Below are 17,894 nucleotides of genomic sequence, written 5' to 3'. Positions count from 1 at the left end.
TACATCATCACATCCCTGCACCACACCTGGACATCATAACTGTGCACTGCACCTGTACATCGTATCCCTATGTCACACCTGTACATTGTAACCATGTTCCACACCTGTGCATCATCACATCCCTGTACACCACGGCCCTGCACCTACACCTGAGCTCAGCCCGATGGGTGACCGTGCCCAAAGGCACGGCACGGCTTGGCGTGGTTTGGCTTGGTTAGCACTTAGGAGCAGGCAGCTCCTCCATCCTATCCCTCCATCCGAGCCCTGCCGGCAGCCTGGCTGTCCCGTCCGCAATCACTCAGCGCCGGGAGGAGACGGCGGTGGCGGGTCAGTCTTTATTACCAAATAAATAACCGTATAAATCTTGTGCAAAACTCTGTGGCAAAACCATCGGCATCGGCGGGGCCGTGCTCCCCACCCCGGGCCGAGGCTCCCGGCACGGCACGGCACGGCCCCGGCACAGCGAAGGGAAGCGGTGGCGCTCGGTGAGAGCCGGGACCGCGGGCACGGCCGGGACAGCGCCAGGTCCCCATCCGAGGGGACACCCGCGGCTGCCGGAGGGGACAGAGGCCGCGCGATTCCCTGAGGAGCAGACAAGCACCATCCAGCCCAGCGGCGATTCCGGAGCCGCTCCGGGGCCCGGGCAGAGTCCATCGGCTGCCGGCGCTGCCGTGCTAGAGCGGGGAGCTCGGGGCATGGCCGTGCCGCCGCTCCCGCGGCTCCGCCGGGCCCATGGTCCCCAGGGGCACCACCACCTCCTCCGGCGGGCAGCTCTTGTTCAGCTCCACCACGCGGGGCACCACGGTCGACCACCGATCTGTGGAGAGGGTGGGAGATGTGCAAAGCCTATCTGTGGCTGCTCGCCAGGCCCCCAAACCTGCTCCTGGGGCTCATCAGAGGCTGCAAGGAGCATCCTGAGGGATGTCCCAGCGCCCAGATCTGCTCCTGAGGCTCATCAGAGGCTGCAAGGAGCATCCTGAGGGATGTCCCAGCCCCTAGATCTGCTCCTGGGGCTCATCAGAGGCTGCCAGCAGCATTCTGAGGGATGTCCCAGCGCCCAGATCTGCTCTTAGGGCTCATCAGAGGCTGCAAGGAGCATCCTGAGGGATGTCCCAGCACCCAGATCTGCTCCTGGGGCTCATCAGAGGCTGCAAGGAGCATCCTGAGGGATGTCCCAGCCCACAGCAGGGCGCTCACCTCTTCGCAGCCGGCCCACGGTGTGGGAGAAGCCGTAGTACTGATACGTGTGGCTCTTGCCTGGGTCCTCACTGATGATGCCCAGGTTCTGGTTCCAGTGGGACCAGTTCACCTCGTCCACCCTGTGGGGAAGGTGAGACCCGCAGGGGCTGCACGGGAGCCGGGGCAGGACCTCCGGTCTGGAACCAGCTGCGTCCAGACCACTACAAAGCACCCAGCAAATGAGTGCTGCACGGTGCCAGCCCCCCAGAAATGCTGCTGGGAGAGGCTCAGCCGCTCCCCAGCCCCCGAGGGAGCCCACCTTTACCTGAAGCACCAGCGGCGGTCGGGGGTCCCATCCGTGCCCTTCCCCACAGTGACCATCTCCCCCGAGCGGAAAGCTCTCCTCAGGAACACCGGGAAGGAGCGCTCGATGTCCAGGATGGTGGTGGCCCACTGCCAGGGACACCAGAGACTGCCTGAGCATACAGGTGCCTCACCCATGGAGCTCGGGATGCCTCGATGCTGCAGCCCCCCAGGCACAGGCGGCTCCTGGAGCCCCCATCCTGCCTGCCCCAGGGTGGTACCTGCAGCTTCCAGATGTGCTTGCTCTCCTTGGAGACTTGGCCCACGGTCTCGCCCATGAGGGCGATGAGCATGTTGAGGAGGAGCACGAAGGTGAGGATGATGTAGGTGACGAGGAGGATGATGAAGACGCCGGGGTATTTGGCGCTCTCGAGCATCTCCAGGTCACCCATGCCGATGGTGAGCTTGAAGAGGTCGAGCAGGAAGGTGCTGAAGGTCTGGCTGTCCCGGCAGGAGGGGTAGGTGGGCACTGTGCAGTTGGACTTCTCGCTGCAGGACTCGCTGCTGGGACACGGGTTGAGGAGGGACACCAGGGCTGGGGAAGAAGGGACAGGGACAGCGAGTCCGCAGGGGCAATGACAAGGACAGCATCCACAATGGGCCCCAGCGTGGTTCCATGCTGGCTGAGACCTTCTCCACCATGGGAGGAGGAAAGGCTGAGCCTGTGGGCAGGTGGGATGGAGCTGGGGGTCTGCAGCCCCTGCCCAGCCATGCTGAGCCACAGAGCCTGTTCCTCCCCCAGCCAGGAAAGCTGGCTGGTTACCTGATGCATAGCCAATCATGAAGAGCAGGTAGACCAGCAGGAAGCGGAACAAGTCTTTGAAGAGGATCTGAAAGTGATGGAGAGCAGGGTGAGGTGTGCTGGACCACAGCATCACCATCAAGCTGCACCACTGGCACAACTGGGCTGGGAGCAGGGCAGTGGAGAGCCACAGGAACCCTTCACAAAGCCTGGAGGGACCTCCTGAGGCTGCACTTCCACAGGAGCATCACCTCTGGAGAAGGACAAGACCCACGACCCCACCAGACCTTCTGGATCATGATGCTGTAGGTCCCTGTCAGCTTGAGCCCACGGGTGAAGTACAGGGCGTTCATCCAGCCCAGGACCAGGGCAAAGACCATGACAGCCAGGTAGGCCTCGATGCCACCCAGGTACAGCCCCGCTGTGACAATCACCAGCACCGAGTAGATGAAGCTGCAGGAGAGTTGGGGTCAGACCCTGCAGCCACGAGCCTCAGGGGTACAGTGGCTCATTGTTGCCCTGGGGGTTCCCCACGTACTAGAGCAGCTGGAAGGAGCCATCTATGAAGAAGGAGTTCACACCTGGGCACTTCTTCATGAACAGGTCTTTAATCTGTGGGAGAGAGGCAGAGGTTGGAGGGTCTCAAGTGGCAGGGTCCCCATGTCTGAGGCCACTTTGGCAGGGGTGGATGCCTCAGGGGACAGGGCTGTCACCCCTGGAGACCCCAAAGAGGTCCCAGGGGAGGACACCCTGCCTCGCCACACTGACGTTTGTGCAGAAGAAGAGGATTCCAGTGAGGAGGGTGATGATCTCCCCGGCCAGGCGCAGGTAGTCGGCGGTGCTGGTGTAGGGGTAGGGCGGCTGTGGGGAGAGGACAGAGCTGAGCTGCTCCCCCATCCCCTGGGACAGAGCCCTGCCAGACCCCCCTGCAAGGCAGGGCTGGCCCGTGGGGCTGTGCCTGCCTGGGGACTCACAGGGCCTTCCATGGGGCGGTAGTAGGCGACGAGGGTGAAGATGATCATGGCGCTGAGGTAGGAGACCACGCTGATGTAGAAGGACACAGCCCCAAACTTGCGCCACTTGTCCCTCAGCAGCTCGTTGATGGGCTCCACAGCCAGCATCTCGTGGCGGTTCTGGTGGGACATGGCTGCTGGCAGAGGGGACAGGGCCACGCTGTCCCCTCCAGAGCCCTCCCATTTCCCCCCAGCCCTGCACACCTCGATCTTGCTGTTGTAGACGAGGATCTCCAGCACGGACACCTCCTCCCCACAGGTGTCCAGGGAGGAGAGGTCATACAGGGAGGAGTAGACGGGGCCATAGGCCCAGTCCTTGAACTTCCTGGAGAGGTGCCGGGCGTCCTCATCCGTGATTTCCCTCCGGATGATGTGCTGGAAGATCTGCCAGAGGGAGGATTGCTACCCACAGACCTGGCCCCACCTGCCTGGGGCACCCTGCCCTCCTCCCACCCCATCCTGGGTGCATCCCCCAACCCCCTCCCTGCATCCCAGTGGGCTCAGGGTGCTCCCAGGTGTTCCTGGGCTGATGCAGGCTCTGTCACAGCCCTGCAGGATGTGGCGGCTTTTGCATTTTTGGTGACTCCCCTGCCTGCCCCAGCAGAGGCCAAGGGCAGGTCAGGGGAGAAGATGGGCTGTGTGAGGGTCTGGAGTTAATTGGGAAAGGACCAGAACGCAAAGGGGTGTTAATTAGCCAGGTTAATAGGGCTGCACATCCAGGTTTCCACCAGCATCTGCAGAGAGAAGCCGTGCATGCACTGAGTGTGACAGGGCTCAGCAGGGATGGCAGGGAGACGTCCCCAATACAGGGGGGACACCGTACCCCGATCTTGCCGGTCTTGGCCGCCATCATGAGCGGGGAGAGGCCATCGTTGTTGAGCAGAGCCTCCAGGTTGGTGTCGGGGAAGAGCTTGGCGCACTTGACGAGGAGCAGGTCGTACATCTTGGTGACAAACTTGGTGTTCTCGCGGGTGTTGTCGGCGATGGCCACCAGGGCGTGCAGCACGGTGTTGCCGCGGGAGTCCTGGCGCCGCAGGTCCGCCTGCTTGTGCCCGTTCTCTGTCAGGTAGTGCACGATGTGCGGCTGGTTGGTGCAGGCGGCCAGCGACAGCGGCAGCTCACCTGCGGGGGGACAACACCGCGGCTCCTGTCACCCCTGCCCCGCTGCGGGGACACCTCGGGGCGCAGCCCCCCGCGTCCCTCCCTGCTCACCGAAGTAGAAGTAGCCGCCCTCGCCCTTGGGCTGGAAGAAGCGGCCGCGGGCCTGGGCATGGACATCTGCTCCCTTCTCCACCAGCAGCTCCACGTAGTGCTTGCAGCGGCGCTCGATGGCGATGTGCAGGGCTGTCTGACCTGTGCCACCACCGCCCGTCAGCCACCGCCTTGTCCCGGCACTTCCCCCGCGTCCCAGCCTCCCCATGTCCCTTCTCCGGGCCCTGAACCACGCCAGTGTCCCCTGCCAGCAGTGTCCCCACGCCCCCCACCTCGGTAGTAGACGTCCCTGAAGGGCGAGTTGATGAACTCCCGCATGTTTCCCGTCTTCTCGGCGATGTCCAGCAGCACGGGGATGGTGTCGTTCTTGCCCCCGCTCAGGTTGAGCAGGGCTTTGGGCAGGCAGGTCTTTCCCGTGGAGGGCTCTGCGAGTGGAGGGTGCTGAGAGAGGGCCAGGGCAAACCCCTCAGGGCCCCGGCTCCCCGTGCCAGAGCTGTGCATCCCCATCCCTCAGGAACACAGGGATCGCCAGGGGTCACAGCCCAGCCCTGGCAGCAGGGCAAGGAACAGCCAGGTCCTCACCTCGGAACTCCTCGTCTGTCAGGCGCTTCTTGTGGGTGAGCAGGAAGGAGAGGAGCCCGTCCAGGCCGGCCGGGGACCCCCGGGAGACGATGTCGAAGAGGATGGGTCTGTTGAACACCTTGAGGACGGGGGGCGGGTCGGGAGCCGGCCCCTTTGCGGCGGGCGGCTGCTTCCTGCGGGAGAAACGGGAGCCGCTGCCTCGGCTTCCCCCACCTGTGCGACGAGCTTGAGGGTGCTCAGCCACTGGGGACAGGCACTTGGGGACACCTCCCGGCCCGGGTCACCGGTGAGGCCAGGGCAGCCTCCCCATGCACAGCAGCCCGGTGCTCCCGGTGCCTTGCCAGCTCTTGCCAGCTCCCGCCCAGGTGCTGAAGCGCTTGTGCCCCCCAGCTGTGCCCCCCGGCAGGGACGGGCCGTGCGTTTGTCACGCTCCGGCACCGCGGGGGAAGCCAGACCGGTCGGAGCAGTCGGCAGCAGAGCGGGCGGGACGGACCGGGGGCAGCTCCGCGCACCGGGAATGGGGGCAGGACGTTTGGCGGCTGCTCCAGCCGGTGACTTCCAGTTTGAGCGCTCATGGGGCATCCCGGCCCCCTCCACCCTCCTCCGCGGGGAACATCCCGCTCTCCTAAGCCGGCTGCACCCCTGGGTGGGGACACTGGCGGGCCGCCCCAGGTGCCCGGCACAGAGGGGCATTGTGCGTCCGGCCGCGGGCTGCCCCCCCCGGCTCCGGTTTCCTGGCGCGGGCAGGGTGGAGGATCTCCTGAAAAGCCCTTTCATACCGCAGCCAGACGGCCGCACCGGCCAGGGGAGCGGCCGGGCGCACAGAGCCTCTTTCATGGCGCCCGTAAGGGGGAAGGGGAGCGCTCTGCCGGCCCCGCCGTACCGCGGGCTGCGGAGCCCCTCCACGGCACGGCACAGCCGCCGGGACTCGCTGGGAGCTGCTCCCTGTGCGCGGCACCTCTGCCCAAAACACCCCAAAGTGCCGCTCGGAGGTCACCCCACGTCCCCAACTGAACGTCCCCATCCCCACCGGCGTGTTCCCAACAGAACGCTCCCATCCCCACTGGGGTGTCCCCAAAAGAACACCCCCATCCCCACTGGGGTGTCCCCAACAGAACGTCCCCATCCCCACCCGGGTGTCCCGTACTCACTCCGCGACCCTCCTGCGCCAGCGCTTGTTCTCGCTGGGGTGGTGGCGATAGGTGCCGTAGTCGAACAGGGAGTCCATGGGGGCTTTCTTGGGCGCAGGGACCACGGGGGACTCATAGATGGTGGCCTCCAGCAGCTCCATGGGCTTCGGGGCGCCTTTCCGAAAGGCCCCGTGGAATTTCATGCGGAGGTTTTGCTTTCCATCCCCGGCGCCGGGGGGACCCCGGGCTGCCTCGGCGGCGCTCGGGGTGTCCTCGCTCTCGAACAGGTTGGCCAGGGAGGAGAGCGGGAAGGATTCGTTCTGGAGGGAGCCGTCCTCCCCCGCGCCCTCCCCGGCATCGCGCGGGGCATCCTCGCTGTCTGCCATGGTCCCTGCCCGGAGGCACGGGCACGACTGACCCGCCTGGCTGGCTGTGACCCCCGGCTCCTTCCAGGAGAGCAGGAGACCTGGCAGAGGAAAAGCCCGTGTCACCCCCAAAACAGCCTCCCCATCGTCTCCCCGAGCCCCGCGGCGGGACAGGTCCCACACCCACCCTGGCAGAGGTTGGGACCCGCTGTAGCTCAGAGTCACCCGGACGGTCCTGCCTTGTCCCGGCTCTCCTCGGCACCCACCCACCCGCTGCGGGGACCCCTCACGTCTGCGGGGCCCCTCGGGCTGCGGCGCTGCCGTGCTGGGCGAGGGCGAGCCCGGCCCCGCTGCGGTCAGCCGGGGTGCAGCCCAGGACAGGGCACAGAGCAGACCCTGTGCGCTGCGATCTGCCGCCCAAGGAAAGAAAACATTCCTCGGGATACTCCCCACATCCAAGGAAGCGGCCAGGGAAGCGCCCAGAGGCAGCAGGAGCTGCCACCGCAGCAGGGCTGGGAGCGGGGCTGCTCCTGATGCTCCCCAAGCCAGGGGGGCTCGGTGGGACGCGGATCTGGGCACCGGGAGGGGACGGGGTGGGTGCAGCCCGCGGGAGGGCAGGAACAGCGGCTGGGACAAGAAATTACGGGTTTAGGTTACCCAGAGGGACGTGGAGATGAAGGAGAGACGTGCCATCAGCGCGGCCAGCCGAGCGCTGTACCGTGTCACCGCGTCCTGCCCGCCACGTCCGCGACACGGACAGGTGACTGACCCCAGGCACTCCCCCAGCCCCACTTTCCACCAAAACCCTCCGGTGAGAGCCAGCAGCGTTTGGGCTCAGCGCGGCTCCCGCCCGCGGGGAGCTCAGCCCTCCCGGGACGGAAAAAGCAGCGGGAAACGTGTCATTTTGTGCTGGGCTGTGCGACAAGCCACAGGGGCAGGCTGGGCTCTGTCGGGAGGGCAGCCCGGCCGGGGAAAGGGCTCGAATGAGGCAGAGGGCGCTGGCAGGCACACGGTGCTCCCATGGGCACGGGGGATGAGGGGGGCAAACGGCCCCAAACCCTGCAGCGACAGACAGGGGGCTCAGGCAGTGACCCCCTCTCCCTGCCACCCTGGGGGACACCCAGTGGGGCTGGGGGAAACCCAGAAAGGACAGTGCAGCCCCGGGGAACACAGAGCTGGCAGATTTTCCTCTTTGCTGACTTTCCCGCCATCCCCATCTCTGCAAGAAATTCCACAAGCACCTGCCAAAGCCCGCAGGTCCCACATCCCGACCCCATGCAAACAGGGGCCCTCGCATGGCTGGTTTGACCTTGGACAAGGGAATTGCCAAGCACACGGACCCTGCGGGCTGGGAATGGGGATGGAGCACCTGACCTGTCCAAACTGTGCTGGGACCCAGGAAAGTGCAGCTTTAGGGAAAACCCGGACACAGTACTGGCTGTCCCACACCTGCTGTCACTGGCCGGGTGAAGGTGACAGCTTGAAGTTTGTGTGGGAAATGGGAGACTCAGGGCTGGTGGCGTCAGCCCCGGTGCTGCCAGGAAAGGTGCTGTCACAGGGGTTTGATTTGGCCCCTGGGTTATTTGGGTTTGGATTTTTCAAACTTCCTCACCTCATGGAATAACTGAGTCAAGGCACAGCTCCCGCATCCAACACAAACCCCACCTGTGCTCCCACCTCTTCCCAGCATCCCAACCTCCCAGTTGGACCAGTGTCCCCACTCAGTGCCCACTCCTGCCCACCACGGGGGAACGGGCGCTGTCACCAACACCGGGATGTGCGGGGACATCTATGGGTGGGTGGCAGGGAGGGTGTCCCATGACATTAAAGGGTGATTAAGGGTGGGAGTGAATCACTGAAACCACAGCGAGTTCTAGTCGGAAATCCTCATCCTGAATGATGCAGCTGCTTCCCAAAATCATCCTCAGCGCTGGGCCCGTGCTCACCTCGGCAACAGCCAGGAGCTGGGTGTGGGCAGCATGGGGGGTCAGAGCCCCCTCCTCAAAGCTCTGCCTGGGAACCCACCCAGCACCTCAATCTCGGATCATGAGTCCCCAGCCTGTCTGGACAGTGCCGGGGCATCCATGAGGGTCCACCCGGCCCTGCCCAGCTCAGCCCTGGACCCCGGCCTCACCTGGGGTCTCCATCCTGCCCCGCTCCCCGTGTGCTGCCCGGAGAGCCCCATCCTGCCCCAGTTTCCGTGTCCCCGCAGCGGAGGCTCCATCCAGCCCCGGTGCCCGTGTGCCGGCCCGTCCCACTCCCGGCGGTGCCCCCCGCTGCCCGCTCCCCCGGTTCCGTACCGCCAAAGGTCCCGTGGAAAGTCCCGTAGGCTCTGGCGCCGCCGAGTCGCCCGGGGCCGGTCCCCAGAGCGGCCCCTCCCCGCCCCGGCCCCGGCTCCAGCGGCGGAGGCGCCACCGGGACCCGCCCTCGGGATCGGCCCCCGCCCGCCCCCGGGAACACCGGCCACAAAACAGCCCAGAAGGAACAGCCCCAAAATACCCTTCAAAAAATAAGCCCCCCAGGAAAAACGTCTCTGGCACAGCCCTGCCAAAGAACAGCTCCAAAAACCCTCCCATAAACAGCTCTCCCAGGACACAGCTTCAAAACAGCCTGCAGGAACAGCTCCAAAACATCCTCCCGAAAACAGCTCTCCTAGGGAAAAAAACCGAATTTCCCTACTCCCAAAACAGCCCTGCCCCAAAACACCTTCCCCAAACACCCTTTGGGGCTGACCCAGCCCCAAATGAGGCTCCCAGGCCATGGGTACTGTCAGTTTTTATTAACTGCTGCTCCTGGGGCTCAGGAGACGAGGGGGGCTCATAAGGCACCGCAAACACCACGGGGACAGTCCCTGGTTTCTGAATCCCAGCACAGGGGCTTGATCCCAGGCCAGCACTGGAGGAGTTGGGATCACTCAGGAAAGTCATCAGCTCCTCCTCCACGGGCATCATTCCAGACAATCCAGTGCCAATCAACACGAGGTGCCCGCCGGTGGGTTCCAGGCACAGCCCGAGTGCCACTTCATTCATCAGCAGGACACTTCATTCCCTGCCCCACTGAAGACAGGAATCCAGGGGTTGGGTCTAGAAACACTTGTTCTTCCTCTTGGGAAATCCAAGGGTGACACCCACAATTGTTTTATTGCCGTATTCTTAATAGAAAGTTAATTACTGTTATTTTTTTGGTTAGAAAAGACATTATCCACTGCAGATCCAGAGAGGAATCGAAGTCACCAAGAGCTGGGAGCCGCCCCAGCTGCCTCAGTGATGAAGACATAGGTAACACCCATCACAGGTTATTAATCTGTGCCAATCCTGTGCCAGCTTTAGGCTTTGTAGCTCAGCTCAGCGTTCATCTTCGTGTACATCTCATAAATTGCATCCAGGATTGGAGTGACCCTGGTGAGAAACTGGTGGATTTTTTCTATGCTTTCCTCTTCCTTGACTTCTTTACCCTTCTCCAACGCCTTCAGCAAATCGGATTTGTAGGGAAGAGCATAGACCGAGCCCTATAAAACAGGGAGAGGGTGTTTGACTCCCACAAACCCAACACAGACCATGGGTGGGGTTGTTCCTCTGTGCCAGTACTGTGGGGTCTCTGGACACTTGTCAGTGCACAGGAACAGCTTTAGGGATGGTGGTTGGGTGCTTGGAGAGGGAGGGAATGCTCACCGTGAAGAGCTTCTGCAGCATCCAGCCGTGGTATTTCTTCAGCGCGATCTCGTAAGCCTTCAAGGCGTTCACTCGGATGAGGTTGGGATGCTCCTCATCTCTCTCCCCGTCAGAGATGCTCTGCAGCAACACCAGAATGAATTTCAGACCCCTGGGAGAAGAGCAGAGATGTTGGGCTCAGGGAAGTGGGTGCTGCTTCCCAGCTTCCAGCCTGGTGTTTCCAAGTGCCCGTCCCTGTCCCTGTGTGTACATCCAGGGAAGAGAGAGAGAAAGGCTGGATGGAGCCCCCAGGGCAGGATGGAGCCCCCAGGGCAGGATGGAGCCCCCAGGTAAGGCCAGGGCTGAGGGCTGAGCTGGGCAGGGTCAGGTGCAGCCCCGTGGATTCTCCAGGTCTGGACCTGTCCAATTTGTGGGCTCATGCTCTGAGGTTGAATTCCCCTGTGCAGTCCCGAGGTGGAGATTTGAGGAGGGGGTTCCCAACAGCTCCCCAAACACAGCACCCCACTGCCAGCTGCCCAGCCCCAGCCCACAGGGCCCAGCCCAGCACAGGCAGCCTCCATTTGGAGCTCTCCAGCTCCCCACATGCCGGGACAGAGCCAGAGCAGCTCCTGACGCCGTGAGTCACCTTTTTAACCACATCAGCGCCAGCGTCGCGCCTGTCTTGGGCCAGGCCGAGCCGTGCAGCTCCTTCTCCACCTCCAGGATGTTCTGCAGAGTTTTGAACTTGGCAGGGTTGGAGTCATAAACCGCCCGGATTTTCTGAGGGCAGAAAAGGGGATTGGCACCCAGGAGCAGGGACTTTGAGCAGGAGCTCTGGGAATAAACTGTGACTGGGTGAGCCACTGCTGAGCCCAAAGTCCCCGTGGGAAGAAATGCCTTTTGAAAGATCTCCAGTCCCACAGCATCTCTCCCCAGGGATTCTCCTCCCTCAGCCCTCCTGAGTCCCTTCCTACCTTGATATTTCCAGTCAGGTCTGCTTTGACCGGCGAGTAGACAATGGGAGTCCCCAGGCAATCTGTGGAGACAGGGAGGGAGGACAGTAAGACATTGGTGACACAGGGGACACCACACACTTCCCATAACCAACAAGTTTCACTTTAAGCACAGCCCAGGCACTGAGACTAGAAATGGATCTCTGAGCTTCATACACGGCTGTTGGCCCTTGGGACAGCCCTGCCACCTACTGCGGCCCCACGAGTGACCTCCAATCCCCGTGGCTGCGGGACACAGCCCTGGCAGAACATCCTGGAGCAGCCTGACCGGCACCGGACACTGCCCGTCCACAGGCCCATGTCCTGCCCTTCCGGAGCTGCCACCGAGCCGCCACACAATAGCTGACATTGTGGAGGGCAGCGGGCACACTGTGCCACGAGGGCGGCCACGCCGACACCCACCCGTGTCCCGACACGGGGTGGGATCCACGGCTGGGATGGCAGCTCCCGCCCCGGGCGATGCCGCTGCATGGGGTGCTCCAGGGGATGGCAGGACGCGCTTCCCAACGGGGTTTGCTCGGCAGGTTTGACAGGATCGTGATGCAATCTCGGTCCTGACAGAGCAGCCAAGCCCGGCGTGAGCCCTGGATCAGGTAGGGGGTTCACCACCCAGAACCGGGGAGGGGGCACCCGGAGCGGCTGAGCCCGCAGCAGGCCTGGTCCCAGCCCGCATCTCCCAGCCCCGGCTACCCCGGTCTCACCGAAGAACGGCGGCAGGTGCGCCACGGCCTCCAGGAAGGGCAAAGTCTCGATCTGCTTATCAGCCGGCAGCGGCTTGAACTCGTGTTCCAGCAGCAGCGCCATGACCGGCGCAACTTCCCCCCTTTCCCCCTCACCGCTCCCCGGCTGAGGGGGCTCTGAGGCAGCGGGGGCCGACCCGGCAGAGCGCCCACGCCACGCTCCACCCCCCACCGCTCCGACCAATGGCTGCGCATCTCCCGTACGGCCGATGCGCAGCCATTGGTCGGACAGCTGGGGGCGGGACTTTTATCGCAAAGAGGAGACCACGCCCCCATCGCCCCCTCAGATTCGGGGCCTGGCCGTGCCCGGGGCCGTGAGCTGCCCGGGCCGCGTTCCGAGCGCCAGGCGGGCCGGCGTTAATTATTCACGGGACATAAATATTTTATAGGGAACAGATGGAAAACAAACCTCAATGCGCGGGAGTGATGATACACCTCAGTGAGGGGTTAGGTGGGAAAATGACACCGAGCGGCGACACGGAGAGGTGAAGAAGAGGCGGGAGCGGAGGGAGGCTCAGCCCGTCCGCTGCGTGGGGAGCGGACCTGCCGGTGGCAGGGCCCCAAATATGGTGTTTTTACCGGTTATTCTGGAAAAACAGGTCGTGGGGCGATAGCGATCGGTGCCTGGCAGGGCGGGTGCGGGGAGCTGCGGGTCACCGGCGGGGGCTGCCGGCTGGTGCCGCCTCCCTCCCCGCTGCCAGACTCCCGTGCTGCCCGGAGCCCCTCCCGGGACGCTTGAAGCCCTTCCTGTGGTGCCAGGAGTCAGTTCCACGGCGCCTGTGGTGCCCTAAGCCCACCCCAGGGTGCTCGGAGCATGTCCTGGGATGTCCAACGCTCACTTTGGGATGCCCGGAGCCATCTCGGGATGCCCGCAGCCCCTCCGGCGCTGCCCGAGCTGTCCCGGCTCACGCAGCGGCCGGTCCGCTTGGGTTCGCTGCGGGCGGCGCCGCGCTGGTGCCCTGCCAAGGCGGGCAGAAACAGAAACCTTTAACCCCTGAGATATTCACAGCGCCACAAACCCCGCGGTGCTGCGCGCTCCGAGCCGGCACAGGGCTGTACGGGCACATCCTGCGAGCGATCGCTCGGGGCGCGGCGGTAACCGCCGGGCCGGGTCGGAACGAACCGATCCTCCGCCGCCGCTCCATCTCCCGTCCGTCCCTCTCTCCCCGCCTCCCTCCGTCGGTCCCCGCCTCCCTCCGTGCTCGCGGAGGCCGTCTCGCCGTGTCCCTCGGCGGGAGCCGTCGCGTTGCGATGTCGCTGTGGCTGCGGCGGGGCCGCGGCCCGGAGCGCTGGGCGGCCGAGCGGCGGGAGCTGCAGGAGCGCAGCCGGCAGCAGTGGGAGAGCACCAGCCGCGCCTTCGCCCGCGCCGCCGCCGCCTGCTCCCTGCAGGCGCGGTGGAGCGAGCCCCGCGTCCCCCCGCCCAGGTAGGGCCGCGGTCGGTGCGGCGGGTCCCGGGGCGGTGCGGGGATCCCGCTCACCGGCGGTGTGCGGCAGCGCGGCGGCGGCGCGGCGGGACGCGGAGGAGGCGGCGGCGCGGCTGGAGCGGCGGCGGGAGCGGCTGCGGCGGCTGCTGGGCGAGGAGCGGGAGGCGCTGGCGGCGGAGCTGCGGGAGCGGCGGCGGAGCGGGATGCGGAGCCAGCAGCTGCGGGACGGCCCCGGAGAGTGCGGGAGGAAGGTGAGGGAGCGGCCCGGCCCTGCTCGTCCCGTGCTTCAGCTGTACCAGCGGGACTTGCTGGAGTTGCCAGCCCTGAACCCCTGTGGGCCTCGGCGGGGTTTGGGATGCTCAGCACTCCCATATCCTTACCCAGCTCTGTGTTCCCAGTTTACTGAGCCGCCGCTGCAGGAGCGCTGGAACAAAAACAACGCAGAGCTCCCAGAGGTGATGTTGATTTCTCTTGAGTCCCTGCTGCCTTGTTCTTACTAAACCAGTTTTTAACTTGAAAGTCATCATATCTCTATTGTGGTCACTCATCTTGCATCACAGCAACTACCCTGACTTCTGATAAACAAAAGGCAAAGAAGTGAAAGGGTTTAAGTTTAAATGGTTTTAAGAAGTTCTCTCAAAGTTGTATTTTTAAAAGTCAGAAATCTGTTTAGACTGAGCAAATTTCTAGAGCTTACAATGTAAATATCTCAGGCTCATAAAGTAGAAATAATATAAAAAATATAAATTTTAATATCTTAGCTGTACCTGCCATGCTGTGGTGCTTCCTCATTCTTTATTCCATCCACATGCTGCTCCAACATCACAGTCCTGTGTCACTGTCACTGTGGTGTTTCCCATGTGACAATGACCCTCAGGACCTGGTGGGCACCTTGGACACTCAGATGAGCCCACCTCTGCAGAGGCAGATCCTCCTGGGCTTTCAGGTGCTGCTCCAGAGTCTGGAAGGTCCTGGGGGACAGAACCTCTGGCACTGATGGCCTCCTACGCCTGTTGTGTCTCCAGGCAGAGTCTGAGCTGCACAGGAAGCACATGAAGGAGGCTTGGGGTGATCAGCTAACACAACAAACCACGGTATGGGGGCAGCCCTGGTGTTCTGGTCACTGGGAGGACTCTGAAATGTGTGTGTGGGTGGAGGGGGTGACATTTGTGCCACGGGAGCTGCTGCCAGGAGGGGCACTAACATCTTGCAGGAGTCTGCTCTGTGGATTTTCTGAGCCAGAAGCTGTTTCTTTGTGTCAGGCTAACCTGAAATAGTGTTTTCTTTTCTTTGGGAAAGGAAGAGGCGGCCAAACATGGAGAGAAGAAACGTTATGAAAACGAGTACAAAACAACACGAGGAGAAGTGCTGGAAAGAAGGAGCCAAGAGGAAGAGAAGCCTCAGCTGGAGGAGACCTTGCTTCAGCAGATAGAAGAACTGAAACTGCAGGAGACAAAGGTAATCTTGACTTTCTCCTCACTGGAGAAAGGAATTAGTTGCTTCACTTGGAAATACAGCAAGGCTGACCTGACCTCTTCTCTCCATGTTTGCACTGCAGGGAGGGTTTTCCCTGCCTGCAGAGGAGCAGAGCAGGGTACAAACTCTGGTCAAGCATGCTCTCTGGGATGTTGTACTCTCTCTTGGTGCTTGTGTTTTCCTTTTTAGGCAACAAAGCTGAAAAAGGAACAAGAGAATTTATTAAAGCAGCAGTGGGAGCTGGAGAATTTGGAAGAAGAAAGGAAACAAATGGAAGAGCAACGGAGGAAGAAAGAGCTCGGGTAGGACATCAAGTGGAGCTTGTTCTGGATAGAATCTGTTCCTGTGCCCACAGCAGCACTTGGAGCACTAGGAGATATTCCAGGTAGCAGTGGTAGGATGTAATTATCTGAGTTTTGGTGGACTGGCCCACAGCAGCCAAGGAGCAGAGGCACTGGTGCTGTTACTGCTTTTTGTTTCTGGTAGCAGGTTCCTCATTGTCACAGCTGTACCTCCCCAGGTGCTGCTGTACAATGATGTGGTGCTTTAGAGTCAGTGTGATACTGTTGGTTTTTTTAAATTTTGCTTTTTTTCCTCCTTCAGTCGCTTTTTGAAGCATCAGTGTGATGTCCAGTTAAGGAGACGAGTGCAGCAGGTACAGGAGGAGCTGGTAAGAGATTCATTTGTACTTTATAGATGCTGTGTGATGAAAAAACTTGTGTGTGGTTTGTGTCTGCCTCTGATTCCTACAGATCAGGAGGCCCCTTCCAGCTTGTGCTCAGGGCTGGAGCACAAAGCTCACAGGGAAGCAGCAGATGGAGCATCTTGCTGAGCACCCCCTTGACACTGTCACCAGCCCTGCACACAGGCTGGGAGGCTGTTGGATAGTTAATCCCGTGATTTTTTCTCCAGGAGACAGACAGGCAAATCTTATCAACCCTCCTGGAGAAAGAAGAGGAGGATCAGAGCTGGCAGAGCCCGCGGCGGGGACGGGCGGTGGCAGACGTGGCCTGGATGAAGAAAGTCATTGAGGAACAGCTCCAGCTGGAAAAGGAGAGGGAAGCAGAGCTTGAGACTATCTTCAGGTGAGTCTGTCCACCTCTGAACCTCACCTGAAGAGTCCATGTGTGCTGGATGTTCCAGATCAGGGGGGTCACTGAGAGGCACAGGTGGGATGGACACACCAACAGGCAGGGAACAAACCTGAAGAGAAACCCAAGGTCTCCTCTAAAGCACAGGATAGCTTGTCTGTGCCTGTGGGGTATACAGGGGGTTAACCTCAGAGATAATTCTTCCTCTCTCCTTTAGGGAAGAAGCAAGAAAAATGTGGGAGAAAAGGGAAGAAGAATGGGAAAGAGAGAAGGTGGCCAGAGATCGCCTGATGAGTGAGGTGATGACCTCTGTTGATGATTTGTCCCCCTTGGCTCAATGAAACCATCATTCCACTTGTTACCCACCACCCTCTGGAGAGTTAGAGCCTTCCATGCTGGGGTGGAATTTTTTTGCTTGTCTGGTGTGTTTCCTGGGAGCTGTTTAACTTTCCCCTCCCTTTGCACAGGTCCTTGCAGGCAGGCAGCGCCAGATCCAAGAGAAGATGGAACTAAACAGGAGGGCCCAAGAAGAATCCATTAAATATCGAGAGCAGCTGATCAAAGAACTCGAGGAGGCCAAGGAAGTGACTCGTCAGGAGAAGGAGCAGGAGGAGGAGCAGCAGAGAGCCCACAGGAGGGAGCTGCAGGCACAGGTAGGCCGAGCTCCCCAATGCACACCTGGCTGCTGAGGCTGCCCCATCTCATCCGATTTCCCCTGTGCAGGGCACTGAGCACAGCTTGGGAGAGGAGCAGCAGCAGCAGGAGGGATCAGCCCGGCAGCACCTGGAGGAGCTGGAGCAGCAGGAGGCCAAGCAGGGCTGGCACAGCAGGGTAAAGTCACAGCAGGGTCACCCTGGCACAGGGGTCACCCCCACACACAAGCCCATCATAGAGAGTGACACCATCATTGTGTCTGATCTGCAATTCAGACATCACAGTGCCAGGGCACTTCCCCTCACAGAGCTCTACACTTCTCTCTCCTGTTTTTGCTGATATTGAGATATTAGGCCCTAACTCTTAAAGAATTTTTGAGGCAGATGTGTTGTTAATGCCTCAAATCTTGCTCTGTGCTGAAAGGGATTTATTGGCTGCATTAGTTGGTACAGTGCAACTCCCCTGCTCACTGTCTTTGTTGACTGTCCTGCTTTGCCTGGCTCTAAAATCAAATTTGAGCAACCCTACCTAAAGCCCCTGCCCAGCCCATCAGCTCCTGTGCATGCTCAAGAGTTTGTGTGGATTAATTCCAGAGCCCATAAACCTGTGTTGATCTTTGTTTTGACCCCATTAGTTCTACAGTTACCCAAGAGCAGCTTGGACCTGAGGAATGAGCATGAGATGCAGCTCCAGACTGCAGAGAGAAAACTCCGAGGACTCCAGGAACTCCTGAAATAATGGTGCCTCTGGAATAGCCTACAGTGAGATCAAGACTTGACTCAGTAGATTTCTGAAAACATTTAGTTGTGGCCAAAATGAAGAGAAGTTCTACTGTCTTTAGGGGTGAGCACCTTCAGAGAAGTGAACTGCTTCACTTTGCATTCTGGAGTTGTGCTCGTGTATTTTAGTACATGAGAGGCTGAAGCAACCCAGCAAAAAAAAGGGCCCCGTGGACCTGAGCCACCAAAGAATCTGTGTCTCCCCAGAAAGAGGAGCTGTGGGGCTGTGTCAGACTCCCACCTTGGAGAATCAGGCTGTGCCTGGCTTCCCACTGGACTGTGAGGAGTTAATTAATAATTTATATTGCCAATCAGCCAGATCATGGGTGCTGTGGCAGCAGTGCTTGTCCACTTCCTCTCCAGAAGCTGCTGGAGACTTAAACATTGTTTTTCACTTGTTTCATAAATAATGAAAAATTGAAACCTGAACAAGGATTTGGTTTTGTTACATGAGCAACCTACAGCAGCAACAGGAGAGGAG

The 17,894-nt window shown here is 61.0% G+C and overlaps 3 protein-coding genes across 3 annotated transcripts; 1 reads left to right on the top strand and 2 right to left on the bottom strand.

Moving 5' to 3' along the window:
- Window positions 1-358: 358 nt before the first annotated feature.
- TRPV4 (transient receptor potential cation channel subfamily V member 4) lies at window positions 359-8,954 on the bottom strand. Its single transcript, XM_030958822.1, has 16 exons — window positions 8,887-8,954; window positions 6,243-6,687; window positions 5,092-5,264; window positions 4,782-4,934; window positions 4,510-4,650; window positions 4,121-4,419; window positions 3,502-3,681; window positions 3,259-3,417; window positions 3,053-3,145; window positions 2,823-2,896; window positions 2,572-2,737; window positions 2,306-2,372; window positions 1,764-2,077; window positions 1,505-1,632; window positions 1,198-1,319; window positions 359-817 (listed from the first exon to the last, which is right to left on the bottom strand). The coding sequence occupies exons 2-16, from the start codon at window positions 6,605-6,607 to the stop codon at window positions 675-677; spliced, it is 2,577 nt and encodes an 858-aa protein (XP_030814682.1). The 5' UTR covers window positions 6,608-6,687; window positions 8,887-8,954; the 3' UTR covers window positions 359-674.
- Window positions 8,955-9,351: 397 nt separating this feature from the next.
- On the bottom strand, window positions 9,352-12,095 carry GLTP (glycolipid transfer protein). Its single transcript, XM_030958940.1, has 5 exons — window positions 11,951-12,095; window positions 11,211-11,272; window positions 10,883-11,016; window positions 10,258-10,408; window positions 9,352-10,094 (listed from the first exon to the last, which is right to left on the bottom strand). Exons 1-5 carry the CDS (start codon window positions 12,051-12,053, stop codon window positions 9,912-9,914), a joined length of 633 nt encoding a protein of 210 aa, XP_030814800.1. The 5' UTR covers window positions 12,054-12,095; the 3' UTR covers window positions 9,352-9,911.
- A 1,127-nt stretch (window positions 12,096-13,222) lies between these two features.
- TCHP (trichoplein keratin filament binding) lies at window positions 13,223-17,308 on the top strand. The gene is made up of 12 exons (XM_030959129.1): window positions 13,223-13,413; window positions 13,484-13,664; window positions 13,812-13,868; window positions 14,439-14,507; window positions 14,713-14,871; window positions 15,079-15,191; window positions 15,493-15,559; window positions 15,802-15,974; window positions 16,198-16,279; window positions 16,448-16,633; window positions 16,704-16,900; window positions 17,269-17,308. The coding sequence occupies exons 1-12, from the start codon at window positions 13,241-13,243 to the stop codon at window positions 17,306-17,308; spliced, it is 1,497 nt and encodes a 498-aa protein (XP_030814989.1). The 5' UTR covers window positions 13,223-13,240.
- Window positions 17,309-17,894: the final 586 nt, after the last annotated feature.

The sequence above is a fragment of the Camarhynchus parvulus genome, chromosome 15, assembly GCF_901933205.1.
Source record: "Camarhynchus parvulus chromosome 15, STF_HiC, whole genome shotgun sequence".
In the NCBI taxonomy this organism is placed as follows: Eukaryota; Metazoa; Chordata; class Aves; order Passeriformes; family Thraupidae; genus Camarhynchus; species Camarhynchus parvulus.
The sequence above is the reverse complement of the archived record's forward strand: the minus strand, read 5'-3'. Positions and strand labels throughout refer to the sequence as shown.